Source organism: Schistocerca piceifrons, chromosome X (assembly GCF_021461385.2).
Source record: "Schistocerca piceifrons isolate TAMUIC-IGC-003096 chromosome X, iqSchPice1.1, whole genome shotgun sequence".
Taxonomy (NCBI): domain Eukaryota; kingdom Metazoa; phylum Arthropoda; class Insecta; order Orthoptera; family Acrididae; genus Schistocerca; species Schistocerca piceifrons.
In genome coordinates this window covers 480423312-480443860 of record NC_060149.1, presented here as the reverse complement: position 1 = coordinate 480443860, position 20549 = coordinate 480423312, and the positions used below count along the sequence as shown (strand labels likewise).

The window sequence follows — 20549 nt, the reverse complement described above, 5'->3', positions numbered from 1 at the left end:
TGGTTAGCAACAATTTGCCAGAATCAGTTGTCTCACATCTGAGTTGCGGCTGTACCGTTCATAAAATGCTACAGATTTTGCACTAGAAAATTCGTGATACTGTTCATCTTAAGTTTTATTAATAGAATGTACAGAAATGGCACAATGTCCAGTCTCTATACTGAAATTTGAGATTCAGTTTACTGTCACAACAGTGTTTTCCCGTGGTCAGATAGGCATAAATATCTCATTTGCTCTCACATCATGCCACCATCAGCTCTCTCTGAATTCCATCTGTAGGCCTGGTACACAACTCCTTCATCTACATCTATGTAAATAGTCTGCAAGCCACCATACATTGCATGGTGGAGGGTACCCTGTACTGCTACTAGTCGTTTCCTTTCCTGGTACCCTCGCAGATGGAGCAAGGGAAAAATGACTGTCTATATGCCTCCTTCCCACAAACCAGTCAAAAGAGAGCAGTACCTGATATGAGACATTAATAACCTTAAACAGTCCTTGTTTTTGAGGCATAGGATAGTTCTGGTCATGGTGGATTATGGGATGTATCACTTCCTGCCAAGCACACTTTGAAATTTTTAACATGGTTTCATTTACAAATCATGAACAACTGCAATCGAGTCTAAGCAGGGTGACAGTACAGGCTGCATCATTGCTTCCCTATATTTTGGTTCCAAGATGTAGCTATCATGTCAAGTCTTAGCTTATTATTAAGAGATTTTGATTATCTTGAAGACGCATATTTTTGAAGGGATGAATGTTTTCCATGATTGAAACTTCCTTAGCCAGTTAGATATTTTTTTTTACAAGTACTTCACTTCATATACCGAATGAATAGATTTGTGAAACAATACAAGCTGGTCTGAAGTTTTAAGTGACTGTTTCCCTCATGACTTAGCATTCACTGAAGTCCCCTCAACTTCTGGGTATGACGGATTGTTACAAAGCATAGGTTTTGTTCCCCTTGTGCTGTGGATGGTGGTGTTGACTTCTCATGTGGTTTTCCTCAGGATGCCTGATTCAGATTTTCTTCATCCTCTGGTGCTGGCAGTGTAGTGGTGGTGGTGGTGGTGGTGGTGGTGAGTCAGGCTGACCAGTCACGCTGCTCGTGCACATCAGTGTACAAAGTGGCAGCTGGTGACTGTGGTGTTTCCACAGCAGTCTTCATTGCTGCAGACATCTGCACAAAAGGATTTCAACCATGCTCATTAAACGGTTAAACATTGTTATGAGCAGGATGACCAGGCTGCTGAAGTTGCCACTTCTCACAGCATCGGCATAGCTGATGTTGGCTGCCGTGTTGTGGTTTGTGACATAACGGCCACTGCCACTATTTTCTGCGAAGCTGATGCCTCTCCTCCTCTCCTCTGGCTGATGGGGGCAGAGATTGTGAGCTCGTGTTCTGCCTGCACCGCTGATTATGGACTGTACTGAATCCCCAGCTCTTGCAGGCTGTCTGTATGCACCTGCAGTGTGTGTTTTCAGGACCATGCACGCCTTCTTCTTTGGGTTGGTGTTGCTATGACTGCTACACCTGTGTCCAGTGGCAGGAGCAGCTCTGCACTGGTGATGTCACCCACCAGTCTCTCACCCTGTGGTGTTTCCGGGCGTGGTCGTCGGATAGATTGCTCCTCTGCATTGCTGACATCACACACCTGACTCAGGTGCAGATGACAATCAGAACGGTCTGCCTTATGATTCTTTGGACCCTGTATGGTAATCCACGTGGGCGAGGTAACACAGCTTTGATTCTCTCGTTCTCCACCTTTACGGGCAACTTCACCACCAGTGTGTGCTGTAACAACTTTCAATTTTGTTCTCTCCTGTGTTCGGGGATTTCATGTGCACCACAGTGCATACCTGAAACTGAGCTCCTAGAGTTCCAATATGAGGTAGTTAGGCTGCATTGACTGCAGGAAGCTGTGAGAAACAGCCTCGATCACCTTGTCTGCATGAGTGGCTTGAGTATAAACTAGCCACTGGCATGTGCCCATTTCACTTATGGTGCTCCTGTAGTCCTCACAGGTGCGAAGGTTGACCCATATCAGGTCTTTTCCTGCTGATTTGACCACTAAGTCAAACTTGATCCACTGTGAGATGAGCTGCAACAATCTTCTATAATTGCCGTTCACTTGCAAGATGACAAGTGGTGGTTATGGCTCTTTCATCTGGGCAGGTTGTAAGTCAAGGGTGTTGGGGCGAGATTCATCCTCTGCTGTGGCTTCTGGTATGTCAGCATCTTCGTCCAGAACTGTAAAGGTGCTGCCTTAGCTGCTGCACTGCAGCTTAGTGTGCCGTTCTGTATCTGATGAATATGGTCAATTTGCTTGACTAGCTAAAAGAGTAGACCACCCTCACTTGTCTGCTATAACCTTTCTTCTGCACCCCTTGTTGCTACATGAGATGATTGTGAGAGGATGCTTCTTTCTCGCACCCACTTTTGGTGCTGCATTTGCCTGGAATTTGTGGTGCTTTGGCTGTCACTTTTTATTGAGGAGGAACTCCATGGTTTACCTGTCTGATGTTCCTCCAGACTCTTGCCATTTTGCAGTGCTGTGTTTGCCTGTCATTGGTGGTGCTGTTTCTCACGCAGCTTGCTGTGTTAGATCTCCTCAGTACACATCTACAAGTGCCTTCTGCAACATCGTCCAGCTCAGTCATGATAGCAGTAGTAAATGCTGCTGTCTGTCTCAGAGTTTTGTAGTACACTCTTCTGTTGCAGCTTGGTGTGTGTAGGCACAGTGTCACACGCATCCATCTCTTCTTGCAACTTTGTCACCTGAGACAGCACTACAGGACTGGGAACAAGTGTGACCTCACAGCTTGGCCTCTCCTCTATGAATGAGCAAGCAAGTGCCTCCTCCACAAGTTGATAGAGATGACATTTTAATATTTTTGAGGGGCATTTGTTCAGTCTATATTCTGCATTTTCAAGCACCATGTATAATGTTTATCTGCAGTGCTGCTCCAAACTTTTGTGGGGGTTGAAGTACAACAGTAGTTAAACAGGGAAGAGGGCCCTCACAGTTGGTTTTGGCTGCTGTGGCAAGAGACTACACTCTATCAAGTAATCAGTAGGAGATCAAACAGTGCTACTAAGATTTAGGAGAACATGATGGACTGGTGAGAAAGAGCAGTGCTATGTGTACCCCACAGTGGTTTATATAGTTTATTTACAGGGTCACTGAGGTCAGTACATCAGGTAATGTGTTTTAATGCAGCGTCTTCGTCCAGAACTACGAATAGACTGCCTGAGCTGCTGCACTGCAGTGCTTATATGGCAGTGTTCCGACTGGTTTGATGCGGCGTGCCACAAATTCCTCTCCTGTGCCATCCTCTTTATCCCAGAGTAGCACTTACAACCTACGTCCTCAGTTCTTTGCTGGATGTATTCCAATCTCTGTCTTCCTCTACAGTTTTTGCCTTCTACAGCTCCCTCTAGTATCATGGAAGTCATTCCCTCATGTCTTAACAGATGTCCTATCAATCTGTCCCTTCTCCTTATCAGTGTTTTCCACATATTCCTTTCCTCTCCGGTTTTATGTAGAACCTCCTCATTCCTTACTGTGGTATAGTTAATGCCCACACCGTGGTGCCTGCAGCTGCGTGGCCGTGGTCTTTACGTCATACAGCCAACGGCCGACACGCCCGCTTATGCACAGCTCTGCACAGCTGTACAGTGCAGGTGCAGGCCTCACACACTTAGTGCCTCCCCACTGTCGTGGCAACCTCGGCCGGCGTCCTCCCGAGAGATAGTTACATGAGGCCGCACCGCCAATCGTATCAGGACACGACAAGCGGACTCGGTTACGGCGGACATATTCCTCCACCACTCGCCCTACATAGCCACATACGCCGCCATGCCGGGCAGTCTCGTGTTGGGCTACCTACTTGCAACGTCGACGTCGCACCCAGGAAACGACGCTACACTGTACTATGACTGTTTACCATACCGGACTTGGACTCTGCAGCCCAGTCGCTGCTCTCGATCAAGCACCAAGTTGTGTTAGTATAGTGGAACTGTTGGCAATAAACAGAATTTGGAACTCATGCCAATCGTTATTTGTTGTTTCTCCAATTACGGATACAACACTTACCTTATCAGCCCACCTAATTTTTAACATTTGTCTGTTGCATCATATCTCAAATGCTTTGATTCTCTTCTGTTCTGGTTTTCCTACAGTCCATGTTCCACTACCATACAAAGCTGTACTCCAGATGCACAGTCTCAGAAATTTCTTGCTCAAATTAAGGCCTGTTTTTAATACTAGCAGACTTCTCTTGGCTAGGAATGCCCTTTTTGCAATTGTTGGTCTGCTTTTGATGCTCCATGCTCCATCCATCATTGGTTATTTTACTGCCTAGGTAGTAGAATTCTTTAACTTCATCTACTTTGTGACCATCAATCCTAATGTTAAGTTTTTCACTGTTCTAATTTCTGATACTTCTCATTACTTTCGTCTTTCTTCAGTTTACTCTCAATCTGTATTCTGTACTCATTAGATTGTTCATTCTATTCAGCAGAACATGTAATTCTTTTTCACTTTCACTTAGGATAGCGATGTCATCAGCGAATCATATCATTGATATCGTTTCTCTTTGAATTTTAATTCCAGTCCTGAACCTTTCTTTTATTTCCATCATTGCTTCTTCGATGTATAGATTGAACAGTAGGGGCGAAAGACTACATTCCTGTCTTACATCCTTTTGAAATCGAGCACTTTGTTCTTGGTTGTCCACTCTTATTATCCCTTTTGGCTCTTGTACATACTGTATATTACCTAACTGGGCATCAAAAATCACCAATGACTTCCTTACGAAATGGATGTTTCCAAGGTACTGCAAAAACACCGGCTACAAAATTTTTATCAACAGTGTGTCTGCACTTGTGAACTTGCATCATGTTTATGTAATGGGTATGGGAGCAATGTATGAATAAATATTATTTACATGACTACATAATATTCACCATTGTAGTTTGGGTCAGCAAACATTTTGTATTTAGTAATCAAATCTATGTATGTGGACTGCTGTAAATGTCAGTGCAACACTTGTGATGAGCTATCTACTAGAATTATTTTGAATATGTGGATGAGCATTGTGAGTGATTGCTTTTTAAAACTGTATTTTGTTCCATCCTAATAGCTGTTACAGTTTATTTGCAAACTATTTAAAGAGTGTGCTAAGCTTCTGCATCAGTGATGTTCTTTAGGTATCTGTGACATTAGTTGTTACAGTTATGCCAATAAATTGAGTCTATGGGGATTACCAATGGAGCCTCTCACAGTAGCAGTATCAGCAGCCACAGTTAATGTTTTTTGCTTAGTTGTGTGTTTACATGAAATTAGTGCATGTTTTAAAATTTTACATTCTAGCTTCGTGGATCAGCGACCTTTGAGAATCTAGCTCAACAGTGCATCAGATTTTGCAGTTGGGAAAATCAACCACTTGTTTACTTAATGTATTGTATGATTTCTATTCTTTAGATCCTTTCATGTGTCTATTTAATTCTGTCTAATACTGAAAAATGAATAGGGGAATGTTTTAGTTGAGGTCAACTGCAGGGAGAATTGACAGTTGTTAATGAATAATCACAAGCTATGTTACCAACAGCCAACAGGCTTTAGTATGCCGCCCTGCACTGCAGCAGCTATCGGCTCTCTAATTTAATGTATTTGGCACATAAGAGTGTTCTGATGTTTCCCTAGATCCCTGATGATGCTGCATCTATAGGCATGCTTGTCCTTTATAAAGTTCATCTTCAACTGAAAGTGAATGGGGTGAACCATTGCATCTCAGGGCTGAAGTCTGTAATGGGTACTGGCCACAAGTTTGTCCTGTATGTGTTAACAACAGGTGTGAGATGTTGATTGACACTGAAATGGCACCAGAGGTTGTTTCATTTGTTGGTACTCGTCAATCTTATAGTAAGGCATGAACTTTGTACAGACGCATGGATTGCTCATCTTAGTGTCATGTCAAAACCATGATCAAGTCCAAATCTGAGGGCAAGGTCATTTACAACTGAAAGCAAATTTGTTTCTGACACCAACTTACAGCCGGAACAGAACTGGCCTGGATAGAGTGCAGCTACAGATTGTGGACGAAAATATGGAACTGCCAATACACAACACATTACCATGCCTAATACAGTGTAGGAAACCTATTGACATTCAAAACAGCTTCCAGTCATCTCGGAATGGATAAATATATGTCCTGTATAGCTTTTAAGGTAATGTTATACCATTTTTCCTGCCAAATAGCGTAAAGTTCAGATAATGGTGATGGAGGTGGATAGTGGTCACATGGCCGTCTTTCCAAAGCAAAGGCACAGTAATATTGAGATCTGATGACTGTGGTGGCCGGGGAAATTTGAAAATTCATCCTCATACTTGCAGAATCAGTTCTGAATGATAGAAGCTGCATGAACATGAACCCTGTCATTTTGGAACACACAATCACCACTGGGGAACTAACAATGTACCATGTGATAGATCTGGTCAGCCAGAATGGTCACATAATCCTTGGCAGTAATGTGACCTTTCAGAGTAACCATGGGGCCCATGGAATACCATGATATGGCTGCTCAAATAATCATTGAACTTCCATCATGTTTCACTCTTCTTCTTTTGGTAAGATGCTCAGAGATAAACAAAGTTTTGCAGAGGTGGGCAGAATGTTTTAAAGATATACTCAATACCACCTCAGACCACATACCAAGAGATCCACAAGAACAGAAGGAGAATATAGAGGCAAGAGAAGATGAAAGGCAAGAAGCAAAAAGACCAGCAATGCAGGCAGGTGGAGTCAGTGATACATAAATTGAGAAATAACCATGCACCTGGTGAAGACAGGGTAGTGTCAGAACTTATAAAATTTGGCAGTCATCCTGTATATAATACCTTTGTAAATGTCAAGCTGTCATGCTGACATTTCAATATGTAAAGCATAGTTTTCTATTGCAGAACCACAAGATCATTAGTCATGAACAAATAAAATTAATACAGCAAGAGAGGCAAATGCCCCTTTCTTTAATATGAAAATGTTTTCTGTAGATCATTTGCTAAAGAGGCCCTTTTCCAGTAGATTTTAGGAGAAGAAAATGAGATTTAAAGAGTTAGTTAGATCTCCAAACGTAAATCTAACAATGTGAGGGTATGGGACAAGGCTCACCAGTTTGGCTGAAACTATGTGAACAGAAGCAGGTAGATGTCCCTTTCAGGTTCCTGGAAGATTTTGTTTGAATGGGCCATAGGAAAAGGTAAAATGCTCTCAAAAAATATACACATAGAGTATCAGAAATGGCATAGTAACCAAGTGGTTAAGAGAGGGTATCCACAAACCTACTGTGGTTCGATTCCTGCTGGTTCCATAATTTTATTTTATTTCTTATAATGTTAAACAATTAATTGTAAAATTTAACTATATTTAAACAGTTCATTTTATACATAGAAAATTAATAATTCAGTTTAGAGGTGATTACTACCCCTGCAAGTCAAAGGGATATAGCCCACCACATTGTATCTCTTGGGTAAATAATCGTGTGAGCTGCTGCTGCGCAATCAAGAAAAGGCCACTGAACTTAGAGTAACCATCCTACTCTAGGAATCCAGATAGATTACACAGGTAAAGATATTTTGATTTTGCTTGCCTTGTTCATTCCTGAGATCCAGTAGACTGCACTTACAGGAGTCAAGGTTTATACCATCTGTCTTGACTTCATAAAAGCATTCGATACAGTTCTGTACTGTCATCTTGTAAACAAATTAAATAATGAAAAGAGTAAAGGTAACAATTCTTATGATACAGCTGAAGTGTTGGATCATGAAAAGGCACTTAAACAGGACTTCTAACTTTCAGACAAATCCTTAAACCCCCCCCACACACACACACACACTGCAGTTCGACATGGGTTAATGGTTGCATTAGGTTGAGTGGACAAGGGGAGAAAGGAGACAGGCATTATGATGGAGGTTGGGGGAAGTGTGTTTGACAGCTGGAAAGGGCAGGCAACAGACATATGTTTTAGGAAAGTAGGACCATTGAGCTTTTTATGGCCACAGGCAGCAGGAGTTGTGCACAACACACATTGATTTGGAGGAGTGGATTGGGAAGAGGAGATAGAACAGAGGTAGAGAGAGACAGCGAAGAAGAGGGTGTAAGTGCAGGATGGGTGACATTATGGTCATGGTGCAGGATAGAAGAGGGTATGGGGCAAGGATAGAGCTGTGTGTGGGGCAGAGACTAGTGGACACTGAGGTTAGGATTACAGGATCAACAGACACGTTGCAAGGCTATTCCCATCTATATAATTCAGACAAGCTAGTGGTTGGACAGAAGGATCCAGATAGTGTAGGTTGTGAAGCAACCATTGAAATCAAGCATCTTGTCCTCAACTGCTTGTTCTGCCTCTAGCTGGTCTACTCTGGTCGTGACCCAATTATGTAGTGCTATTCATTTGGATGGACAGATGGTTGGTCGTCATGCTCACATAAAATGCTGAGCAAAAGTTACAGCAGAGCTGATATATGACATGTCTGCTTTCACAGGTGGCCCTGCCTCTGATAGAATAGGATATGTCTGTGTTGAGACTTTAGGTGTATGGGCTAGGTGGGTATAAGGCCTGTCCAGTGCACTCACCCAACACATCCTATTCCAGTCCCATCATACACATAACCTGTCTTGTCAGGCAGAGTATGATGCTTAAAGGCTTAACTTGATCGAAGTTGACATCACTCTCTGTACATATTGCTGATGACTTCAGTCAAAGGTGACTCAGAAAAAGAGGCTCTATTCCTTGACAAGCATGTTCACTTAATTAGATACCACTTTTTTATCTTTTTAAATATCTGTAGGTTTAGTTAAAAGTTCATGACTGTAATGACACACCCGTAGAGACAGTAGAACCATTGCCAAGAGACATTTCTGCTTATTATCTTCTACAAACTATGTCACTACCGTTAAAATGTACATGACACACCATGCTAAAGCACTTCATTACCTATATCAAACTTGGTGTGGGGATTGGAGTGAGTGAGGCTGGTGGGGTGGGGAGGTGTATAACACTTGAATATTTTTGTAAATGTAAATGCAATCTCTCATAGCGTGACTGGAAAGTGCTACTACTTTCTGCTGTATATTTATAGGATTTGGCTGAGGTGTTTATGAAGTGAGGCTATTTCTTATGTCTCTCCATTTTTTGCTTCTCCACCATATCTGAAAATGTGAATCATTGTTATTTCAGATCCTTACATAGATTCCTCCTCCTAATATTTAAATTTTCACAGATCAGCCAGTACATTATGACCACCTACCTAGTATCTGATATGTCCATCTTTGGCATGGATAACAGTGACGACACTCTGTAGCATGGAAGGAGAGAGTTGGCACCACATTTGCACACGTCACCTAATTCCCTTAAATTTGAAGGAGGGGGGCAATGAGCTAGACGCCACTTTGAGTCACATCCCAAATGTGTTTGATTGGGTTCAGACCTGGTGAGTTGGGAGGCCAGCACAGCAATTGGAAATTGCCACTGTGTTCCTCGAACCACTCTGTCCCACTCCTGGCGTTTGACAGGGCGCATTGTCTTGTTGAAAGTTGTTGCTGCTGTCAGGTACATGATCATCATGAAGGGGTGTACGTAGTCTGTAACCAGTGTACGATACACCGTGATCATCATGGTGCCTTGCATGAGCTCTGCCGGAGCCATGGATGCCCGCATGGATGTTCCCCAGAGCAGAATGGAGCCGTCATCAGCTTGTCTCCATCCCGCAGTACAGATATCAAGGAACTGTTCCCCTGGAAGATGACAAAATCATGATCTCCCATCGGCATGATGAAGAAGAAATCGGGATTCATCAGACTGTCCAACACTCTGCACTGCACAAACATCCAGTGCCAATGGTCACAGGCCCATTTCAGTCGTAGTTGCCAATGTCATGGTGTTAACATTGGCACATGCTTGAGTCATCGGCTATGGAGGCCCATCATTAGGAATGTTCAGTGCACTGTGTGTTCAGGCACACTTGTACTTGGCCCAGCATTAAAGTCTGATGTTAGTTCCACCACAGTTCACCACCTGTCCTGTTTTACATGTCTGCCCAGTGTATGACATCCGACATCTGTAACAAGGGTTGGCCACACAACGCCACAATGTCTGGTTATTGTTTCACCTTTGTTTCGCCACTCCTCGAACACCCAACAAATCTTGCAGTTTCTGAAATGCTTCTGCTGAGCCTCTGGGTCATCACACTCTGCCATCGGTCAAAATCAGATAGATAATACACCTTCTTCATTCTACACATGTACAGAATGCTCACTGATACTACTTGCACCACGCAAATGTCTGATTAGCATTCATTCCTTGCCAGGTAACACTGCTATTACCTGTTTGGGTTTATATCGATAGGAGGTTGGTGGTCATAATTTTCTGGCTGATCAGTTTAAATCAATTAATATATATAAAGTCTTTGCTGATAAGAACATTGCTCTAATGCTACAGATCTATTAATAATCTGACATGCCATACTACACTCCTGGAAATGGAAAAAAGAACACATTGACACCGGTGTGTCAGACCCACCATACTTGCTCCGGACACTGTGAGAGGGCTGTACAAGCAATGATCACACGCACGGCACAGCGGACACACCAGGAACCGCGGTGTTGGCCATCGAATGGCGCTAGCTGTGCAGCATTTGTGCACCGCCGCCGTCAGTGTCAGCCAGTTTGCCGTGGCATATGGAGCTCCATCGCAGTCTTTAACACTGGTAGCATGCCGCGACAGCGTGGACGTGAACCGTATGTGCAGTTGACGGACTTTGAGCGAGGGCGTATAGTGGGCATGCGGGAGGCCGGGTGGACGTACCGCCGAATTGCTCAACACGTGGGGCGTGAGGTCTCCACAGTACATCGATGTTGTCGCCAGTGGTCGGCGGAAGGTGCACGTGCCCGTCGACCTGGGACCGGACCGCAGCGACGCACGGATGCACGCCAAGACCGTAGGATCCTACGCAGTGCCGTAGGGGACCGCACCGCCACTTCCCAGCAAATTAGGGACACTGTTGCTCCTGGGGTATCGGCGAGGACCATTCGCAACCGTCTCCATGAAGCTGGGCTACGGTCCCGCACACCGTTAGGCCGTCTTCCGCTCACGCCCCAACATCGTGCAGCCCGCCTCCAGTGGTGTCGCAACAGGCGTGAATGGAGGGACGAATGGAGACGTGTCGTCTTCAGCGATGAGAGTCGCTTCTGGCTTGGTGCCAATGATGGTCGTATGCGTGTTTGGCGCCGTGCAGGTGAGCGCCACAATCAGGACTGCATACGACCGAGGCACACAGGGCCAACACCCGGGATCATGGTGTGGGGAGCGATCTCCTACACTGGCCGTACACCACTGGTGATCGTCGAGGGGACACTGAATAGTGCACGGTACATGCAAACCGTCATCGAACCCATCGTTCTACCATTCCTAGACCGGCAAGGGAACTTGCTGTTCCAACAGGACAATGCACGTCCGCATGTATCCCGTGCCACCCAACGTGCTCTAGAAGGTGTAAGTCAACTACCCTGGCCAGAAAGATCTCCGGATCTGTCCCCCATTGCGCATGTTTGGGACTGGATGAAGCGTCGTCTCACGCGGTCTGCACGTCCAGCACGAACGCTGGTCCAACTGAGGCGCCAGGTGGAAATGGCATGGCAAGCCGTTCCACAGGACTACATCCAGCATCTCTACGATCGTCTCCATGGGAGAATAGCAGCCTGCATTGCTGCGAAAGGTGGATATACACTGTACTAGTGCCGACATTGTGCATGCTCTGTTGCCTGTGTCTATGTGCCTGTGGTTCTGTCAGTGTGATCATGTGATGTATCTGACCCCAGGAATGTGTCAATAAAGTTTCCCCTTCCTGGGACAATGAATTCACGGTGTTCTTATTTCAATTTCCAGGAGTCTATATACAGATACACTGTGGTTGGGGTAGAGCAGTAGAAAATCCCTATACTCACATTATGGATGGGCTGGTTTCGTAACTTCATACAGACTTGATTTTGATTTGTCATGGCTTCTGAGAACTGCTGTGAGTTACATATTGTGATGATGCCATAATATTGTTACTAATTTGCATTATCTTCACTCAGTATCAAAATAAAATCTTCCAAATAGAGAAACTTCCTGGCAGATTATAACTGTGTGCTGGACCGAGACTCGAACTCGGGACCTTGGTACGGCACACAGTTTTAATCTGCCAGGAAGTTTCATATCAGCACACACTCTGCTGCAGAGTGAAAATCTCATCCTGGATTACAAATAGTGATGAAAAATCCTGTTAATATAAACATATCTTGACATGGTTTAATACTTTTGCCATTAAACTACATAGGAATTATGACAACGAGATATGTATTTTCTCTTCTAATGAATACTGTCACGTAAAAGTTACTGTAGTTCATATCTTCCTCCAGTACACCTCATTTCTACTTTCATGTGTTTACCTGTGTTGCAAAATATGGGTATTTCTACTAGAAATATTTTAATGACATTAATTTTTTCAGGGCACAGAGACTATCCAGACAAACTAGATGCAATTCTGAAAGCCATAGGCATTCGTACAAAGGAAGTGGATCCAGACACAGTCTCTGCATTAAAGAAATCTTCATCTGAAATTGCATATGGCCCTCCGACAAAGGTAATCAAAATATTTGTAAACAAGGCTTCAATAAAACGTTTTAAGTATTCTCATTTTATAAATGTTGCCTTCATTATTGACAAGAGTATAATTTTTGTGGTATATCTACTACTAAAAATTTGTGTGTCAAAAGTTACGGTGATACAGAATCCGTGCAGTTGTTAACTTTTGCATTTGGATTTAGTGTTTTAACACTCAGGTGCATTTCATGTGTGAAGATATTTCAGTAAAATTTCTCTGTGCAGCCTTCATATTGGAGGAAAAATGTCTTCATGTGTTTTCAGTCTGGAAAGATTAATTTTGCCATTTGTCATAGCATTTCAGTCTTTACTGAAGATCACATTTTTATTTACATACATTGTAAACTGATACTGTAGAGTACTGAATGGAATATAAATAATAAAAGGAGTTAAGGTAACCACTCACCACACATCATATTTACCCACTATAAGGCGAGGTTGTTCTCATTTTTGTCATTCAAAAACAATAGGGTGTCTTAAATTTGCTGATAAATAAACTTTGATTGTTGAGGAAATTGTTGTTGTTAAATTACGTAATAGCTTAATGTAGGGGTTGTCTTACATACAGAGGTGAAGTTTTGGTAGCTGAGATAGCATGCAGATGTATTTGACGATTTCAGAAGTGTAGGATGGAGTGCAGTGGCACCAGGTTGGCCAAATATGGGGAGGATAGTGGTGAGCAGTCAGCAAATTTCATCATGCTGCCAACTATGGGACTGCATCCTGTGTCCCTTCCTTGCTTCTTTTCTGTCTCTCTCTCTCTCTCTCTCTCTCTCTCTCTCTCTCTTTCTCTCTCTCTTTTAAATTAGTACATGTGAACTGTAGTTCACATGAATCTAAATGTAGTCAGAACCGAATTGACTTTAAAAATGGACAAATAATCTGCAACTGTATATATTTCTACAGTAGGCAAATTAATTCTAATATAGATGTGTTCACACAGAACACCCAAAACACAGCATAATGAAACAAAATGTTCAACAATGGCACTAAATCAGCTAATGCTCGAAAGCACAGGTGATTTTCAAAATTGGCAACAAATGGTGTAGTGTGCTGTTAACTTGAAGTGGTCAGATTTCTTCCAATTCAGCAAAATGGAGCTGTGCGGATAACATATTATGGTTATTCAGTTTGCTTAATACTGTAACAACAGTAAATTGTAGTCATCGATAATGGATTCAAATGCCATGACTCTGTTGAGAAACATGAATATATGAGTTTGTAGCCGACAACATGAAACTGATTTTAAGTTAGATATGTACTATGTAAAACATTTGTGACATATCGCAGTCATATTCTGCACTTATAATAAACAGTGAAACCCAGCTATAACACTTTTCAAGGGTCTTCAAAAAAATTGTGCAAAATGTGGGAAATAACATTTTAAGCGGTAAAAGTTACATTTAGGATACCCACTTGCATTTTTGCACTGTATGTATGATAGATGTACACAACAGGCATCAAACGACTTGTCAGCAACATGTTTATTATCTAATAAAGGGCTATTATCTAATAAAAACAGCTGATGTAACTGGAACTGATAACTGTCTGGGAAGCAGGAATGTTTGACTCAATTTCATAGGTTTTTGAAAGCCTTATTTAAATGATGAAATACTGCACTAGTTACGTATTTTTTCATGCTAAGCATGACACGTTTTGAGAATTTTTTATCGTTGTCAAGTGCAAATATGTACATATGCATTTTGTGTGGTGTTTGAACACGTGATATTCTGTGTCTCTTACACTGTAGGTGTCTCTTTGAGGTTATTGGGTACTGTGCCTCCTCAGTTATGTGGAAAACCACACACACACACACACACACACACACACACACACACAAACTATCACTCTCATTGTTTGTGTAATATAAAAAATACGTACATAAATACTGCACTTGACAACGAGAATAAATTCTCGAAACACAGTTTGCTCAGCATGGAAAAATATATAACTAGCATTGTCTTTAAACTGAAAACATTTGAGCAGTGCAAAGTGAATGACCGTGTCAACTAGCACTATAAGTGGACAAATGCCAAAACATGCTAAATGTGGTTCAACAAAAGTGTGAAGATGATCACAACAATCACGAAACTGCATTTTCACAGTAAATACAGTTTGAAAATCATTGCGAGTGGTCATGAATCTTTATTCGAACAAACCTAGTTAGTCCCATCAACCACCATACCAAGTACAGCTTGGCAGCAACGGGAGATACAGCATGAATTGTTCCAACGTTTACACATTTACCAGTTCCTGCTGAGTAACATGGGATGGCCATCATGCCAACATCATTTTTTTTCTCCATAAACGTTTTTCTGTAATGCGTAAATTGTGGGAAAATTATAAATATTCTCGCAGAAGTAGTTGAGTAGCACCGTGGTGTAGTGGTTATGATACTAAACTGTTGCATGGAAGGTCATGAGTCCAAAACTCACCTGGACTGTACAATTTTAATTTCTATATTCGGTCAAGTACATTCTAGAAGTATCCACAAATGTCAAGAATCATTGTACTGGAATGTTCTGTAGCTGTATGTATAGTTTGTGTGTTCTGGCCGGAGGAAGTTTGCTCTGCGCTCTTGTATGTGCAAGTGCTGAATAAACCTTTGTTAAGTGAAGTTAGTGTTCGTCATTCATCTAATTACACCTTCTTCTACATGACATTATTCTTGTGAAGGCACTGGGTATTGAAACTTGTGATAGCGCACATTATTGACGACACAGTGGCTCCCATCTGGCCACGACAGAACCGCCGTTTACGTGGCGAGAAACCCAAGTTCAAGCCATATTCAACAGATCGCAATCTATCAGAGACAGAAGAAGAAGAGGACATTACGATGACAGCAACTGTGTGCCGCCACATGAGACATCGTTCCGGGTTCTCTGGTGACGATGGCCAAGATCCAAACAAGTGGCTGAAGGTATATGAGCATATAGACAAATTTAACATATGGGATGACACCGTGTGTTTGGCTAACGTATTTTTTTACTTGGAGGGCACTGCCAAGCAATGGTATGAGAACAACGAGGAGAAGTTCACAGACTGGGAAGTATTCCAGGCGGAACTGCGCAAGTATTTCGGAGACACACGACGACAGAAGTGCAAGGCTGAAGATAATTTAAAGATGCAGGGCACAGCATCCAGGAGAAACTACAGCATCCTATGTTCAAGATGTCTTGGAGCTGTGTAAAATAGTGGATCCTAGAGGAGGAAGATAAGGTTGCATATCTCATGAAAGGTGTTGCTGAGGACGTGTATCAAGCCCTACTCCTGAAGGAGGTTCCAACAGCAGACGACTTCATAAAATGGTGCCAGTATACCGAGACAATGCATCAAAAAAGAATTACATGCAAGAAGTTTGAATGGATTCCAAACATCGTATCGATGTCTGTGATGGAGGAAGCAACTGATTTCACAAGTGTGGAAGTTCAGAAGGCACTTGGATTTCACAGCGAGCAAAAACCAAGACACTTCGAGAGGTCATAAGGGAGGGAATGGAACAGATATTGAACTCAATCTCTCGTCCTTCATTTCCCTTTAAAACGGTGAAAAAGTCAAGACCCAGGACATGTGGTGTGCTATTGTCGAGAAAGGCGATGGATATTTGATGACGCCCGTGCCAGAAGACACCAACTCTGGGACAACGAAGATGAATAAGATGATGTGGGTGCAGGACAACATAGGTCACCATCGCTGCAAGCTAGCCGCTGAAGAGGACACTCCCCAACACGCCAATCAAGGTCTCAATTGCCCTTTAGAAGCTCCAGCGGATCACCTAGCCGCCACAACCTGGAAAACTAAAGGGTGCAACCTACCTTGGAGGTGTGGCCACCGAAGAGAAAAATCCTCCGCTGCCGATCACTACAAAGATGAAAGGAAACTACGTCGATATCCTCATCGGTGGCCGACAAGCCCAAGTTCTTGTGGACTCTGAAGCATCATATTCAGTCATTTTGGAGAAGTACAGTCGCCAATTGCAGAAAACCGTATTCGTTGACAACAAAATATCTACGCTGAAGGTGTATAATAGGAAATATGTAAAACCTACAGGAAGATATACCATTCGTGTGGGTATAAGTGGCCGTACACAGCCCTCAGAATTCATTGTCTATCAAGAGTGTAGTCATGACGTCATTCTCGGATGGGACTTTCTGAAAGCTTCTCAGGCAATTATAGATTGTGGTTGCTCGAAGATTATGCTAGACGAGATGAGATACTGTGGACAGGAAGATGCACATCCGAGTGTATGGAGACTGTGTGCTGGATGAAGTGGTCATTCCTGCAGTCAGCACTAGAAAGGTAACTGTCACATGTCATGCCACGCATCAACCCATGGATCTTGTAGTGGAATGTAAGAGAAGCATACCACTGAAGAATTACTTGGTCACCCAGCCTCTGTCATCTCGTTTAAGAACGGATTCAGTGAATTGTGGATAGTTAACTGTCACCAAGAACCACAGATCCTTCCAAGACGCATGTGCATAGCAAACGCTGAGCTGTTCATTAAAGAACAGCTGAGCGTCATAGAAGCCTCCATGCCGAGTCTGTGGGCGAAATTAGCACTACCACTATGAGACAAGATCTTCTAGCTTGACTACCACCAGATCTCACTAAGGAACAACAGAAAAAGCTATTTGCGATTCTTCAAGGGTTCTCTGAATGCTTCAATCCACAGGTGAACAGCAAATTAGACAAATCGACGGTGAAGCACAGGAGACCATCAACCAATAAGCCAAAGAGCATACCGTGTGTCAGCAACGGAACATCGAATAATTCGCGACGAGATATAGAAAATGATGAAGAATGACATCATTTACCCTTCGCAGAGCCCATGGTCATCACCAGTAGTCCTCGTCAGGAAGAAGAATGGCGGTTGGCGCTTTTGTTTCGATTACAGGAAGCTTAATAAGATAACTAAAAAGGATGTTTACCCTCTTCCACAAATTGACGATACGCTAGATTGTCTGAAGGAGGCTAACATTTTCACATTTCCTTTTCTAGGAGAATACTGGCTTAAACACACATGACCAATAGCCATTCTTGCAGAACACGTAAACAACACATGACCAATAGCCATTCTTGCAGAACACGTACCTCAGGTGAATGATCTCAGACTCCAAGTGGTGTTCGTCAGAAGTGGTGTTTGCTCTGTGTACCTGTGTATTTAAAGCTGCTATCTTCTGTAGCAGATGGTGAAAGCTCTTGACACTCAGATATAAATCAGTGTGAATCAGCTTGCAGTGCCCTGTGGGGTCAAAACATCCATCTGACTTTTGTTGTATCACTGCATCTAAAAACAGCATCCTTCCCTCTTTTTCTGTCTTGGCGGTGAACTGGATGTCTAGGTGCATGCTTTTTATATGTTCCTGGAAGTGCTCAAGAGCTTCTACACTGTGTGGTCAGACCATAAATGTGTCATCAACGTAACAATAAAATGAAGTTGAATGAAGGGGAGCTGAATTCAATGCACCTTCCTCAAAATGTTCCATAAAAAAACATGGCTATGGGTTCTCTGTTGTCTCCAACAATTGCCAGCTTTTTTTTATGGAGCATTTTTAGGAATGCATGAGCTAGGGGTGGCAAGTATAGGGGCTTGCACAATTGTAACAGCCAGTGGGAAGTGTCATATGCTTAAGGTGACTTGGGGACGTGAATTGGAAGGTGATGACAGGATAGAGGAAGGCGAAACTGCTGGGTGGAGGGTGTGGGGGCACTGGGTTACCTGAGATTGAGGCCAGAACAATTATGGGAGTAGATGGTGTGCTGTAAGGACAGCTCCCATCTATGTAGTTCAGAGAAGCTGGTGGTGGAGGGAAGAATTCAGATGGGCCGAGTTGTGTAGCAGCCATTGAAATTGAGCATGTTGTGCTCAGCTGCATGTTGTGTCATCAGGTAGTTAACTTTGTTCTTGACAACAGTTTGGCACTGCACATTCACCCTGGAGGACAGCTTGTTGGTAGTTGTACCAACATAAAAGACAGTGCAGTGTATGCAGCAGTGTTGGTATATGACATGGCTGTGTTCACAGCAAGCACGGCATCTGACGTAGAGTACGCCTGTGACAGGACTTTAGTAGGAGGTTCTAGGTGTATTGCTTGGGCAGGTTTTGCACCTTGGTCTGTCACAGAGTGAATCTCCTAGTCAACTTCTCATAGCACCCAGGCCCTGCCTAGTTGACAACCTTCATTCACCACGTCCTCTACAACTCCCTCCCAACACCCCGTAAAACCCATGATACAAGCCAACCCAAAACACTGTTGTTAACCTCTCCACCAAAACTCTTAGTTCCACAGAAGTTTCAGTCCTATCCAAAACCAAGTGAGGTGGCCCAGTGGTTAGCACCCTGGACTCGCATTTGGGAGAATGACAGTTCAAACACACATAAGGCTATCCTGATTTAGGTTTTCTGTGATTTCCCTGAATCGCTTCAGGCAAATGCTGGGATGATTCCTTTGAGAGGGCACGGCCAACTTCCTTTCCCATCCTTCCCTAATCCAATGGGACTGATGAGCTCACTGGTTCGTCCCCTCCTCCAAATCAACCAACCAATACTATCCAAAGTTCTAACGTTCAGCCCCACCCCCAAACTGAACCATGGTGGACTTGTCAAAGTCCTATGCTCCTCCTCCTTATCCATAGAGTGGAAACACTTACATGCCACCAATCCCTCCAACTGAAGCCAACCGTACTCATCGATGAACATTGGCTCTCCCAGTTCATACCACCATCTAACTGTGACCCTCCCCCCTCCCACCTAACAACCGCCTAGTCAGCTTCCAGGAGTTCCTTACCTCCGACTTGGCCTCACCTTTCTTCCCCAGTTCCCTTCCTAAGAACACTAACTTTTTGGCAGAAGAAAAGACAGTCAACACGACCTCAAAACAGATATAGACCTAATCATCCTCCCTGCAGACAAAGGCTTCACCGCTGTTGTGATGAGCCGCAGTGACTACCTGATGGAGGACCTCCACCAACTGCCTGACTCCTCCACCTACAAGCTCAGCAGGAGTATCCCATACTGGAAGTCCAGGATAACCTCCAGTCCCTACTGAAGCCTGTAAGCCCTTCTCAAATCCTCTCACCTGAGTCCATCTCCCTCCTGACCCCAACAAAGCCCCACACACCCACCTTCTACATGCTCCTCAAAATCCACAAAGTCAACAATCCTGGATGCCCTATTGTAGCTGGCTATTGTGCTCCCACTGGAAGAACTGTGGCCTTCATTAACCAACACCTCCAACTAGTTGCCCAAAATGTAGCCTCCCACATGAAAGATACTAATCACTTCGTTCACTGAATTCCCACCATCCCCACCCTTTACCTCCTGGATGCTACTCGTCACTGTTGATGGCACCTTCCTGTTCACCAACATCCCTCGTGCCCATGCCCATGCCCATGGCCTTACCACTGTCAGACACTCTCTCTCCCAATGTCCTTCAGACTCCATACTCACCACTTCATTCCTTATACACCTTACCAACTGTATCCTGATCCACAACTACTTTCCCTTTGAAGAGAAGGTTTACGAACAAAAATGTGGCACCCCCCCCCCCCCCCGCCCCCGCCTCCCCCCCCCCCTCCCCCCCCATTAACCATGGACCTTGCCGTTGGTGGGGAGGCTTGCGTGCCTCAGTGATATAGATGGCCATACCGTAGGTGCAACCACAACGGAGGGGTATCTGTTGAGAGGCCAGACAAACGTGTGGTTCCTGAAGAGGGGCAGCAGCTTTTTCAGTAGTTGCAGGGGCAACAGTCTGGATGATTGACTGATCTGGCCTTTTAACACTAACCAAAACGGCCTTGCTGTGCTGTTACTGCGAACGGCTGAAAGCAAGGGGAA

The 20549-nt window shown here is 43.7% G+C and overlaps 1 protein-coding gene across 3 annotated transcripts in view; it reads left to right on the top strand.

Moving 5' to 3' along the window:
- Positions 1 to 20549, top strand: part of LOC124723151 (transmembrane and coiled-coil domain-containing protein 4-like) — a 130511-nt gene that overhangs the window by 91936 nt on the left and 18026 nt on the right. For all 3 annotated transcript variants that reach the window (XM_047248343.1, XM_047248342.1, XM_047248341.1), the window contains one exon: positions 12556 to 12689. In XM_047248343.1, coding sequence (XP_047104299.1) covers positions 12556 to 12689 — 134 coding nt within the window. The remainder of the gene's footprint in view (positions 1 to 12555; positions 12690 to 20549) is intronic.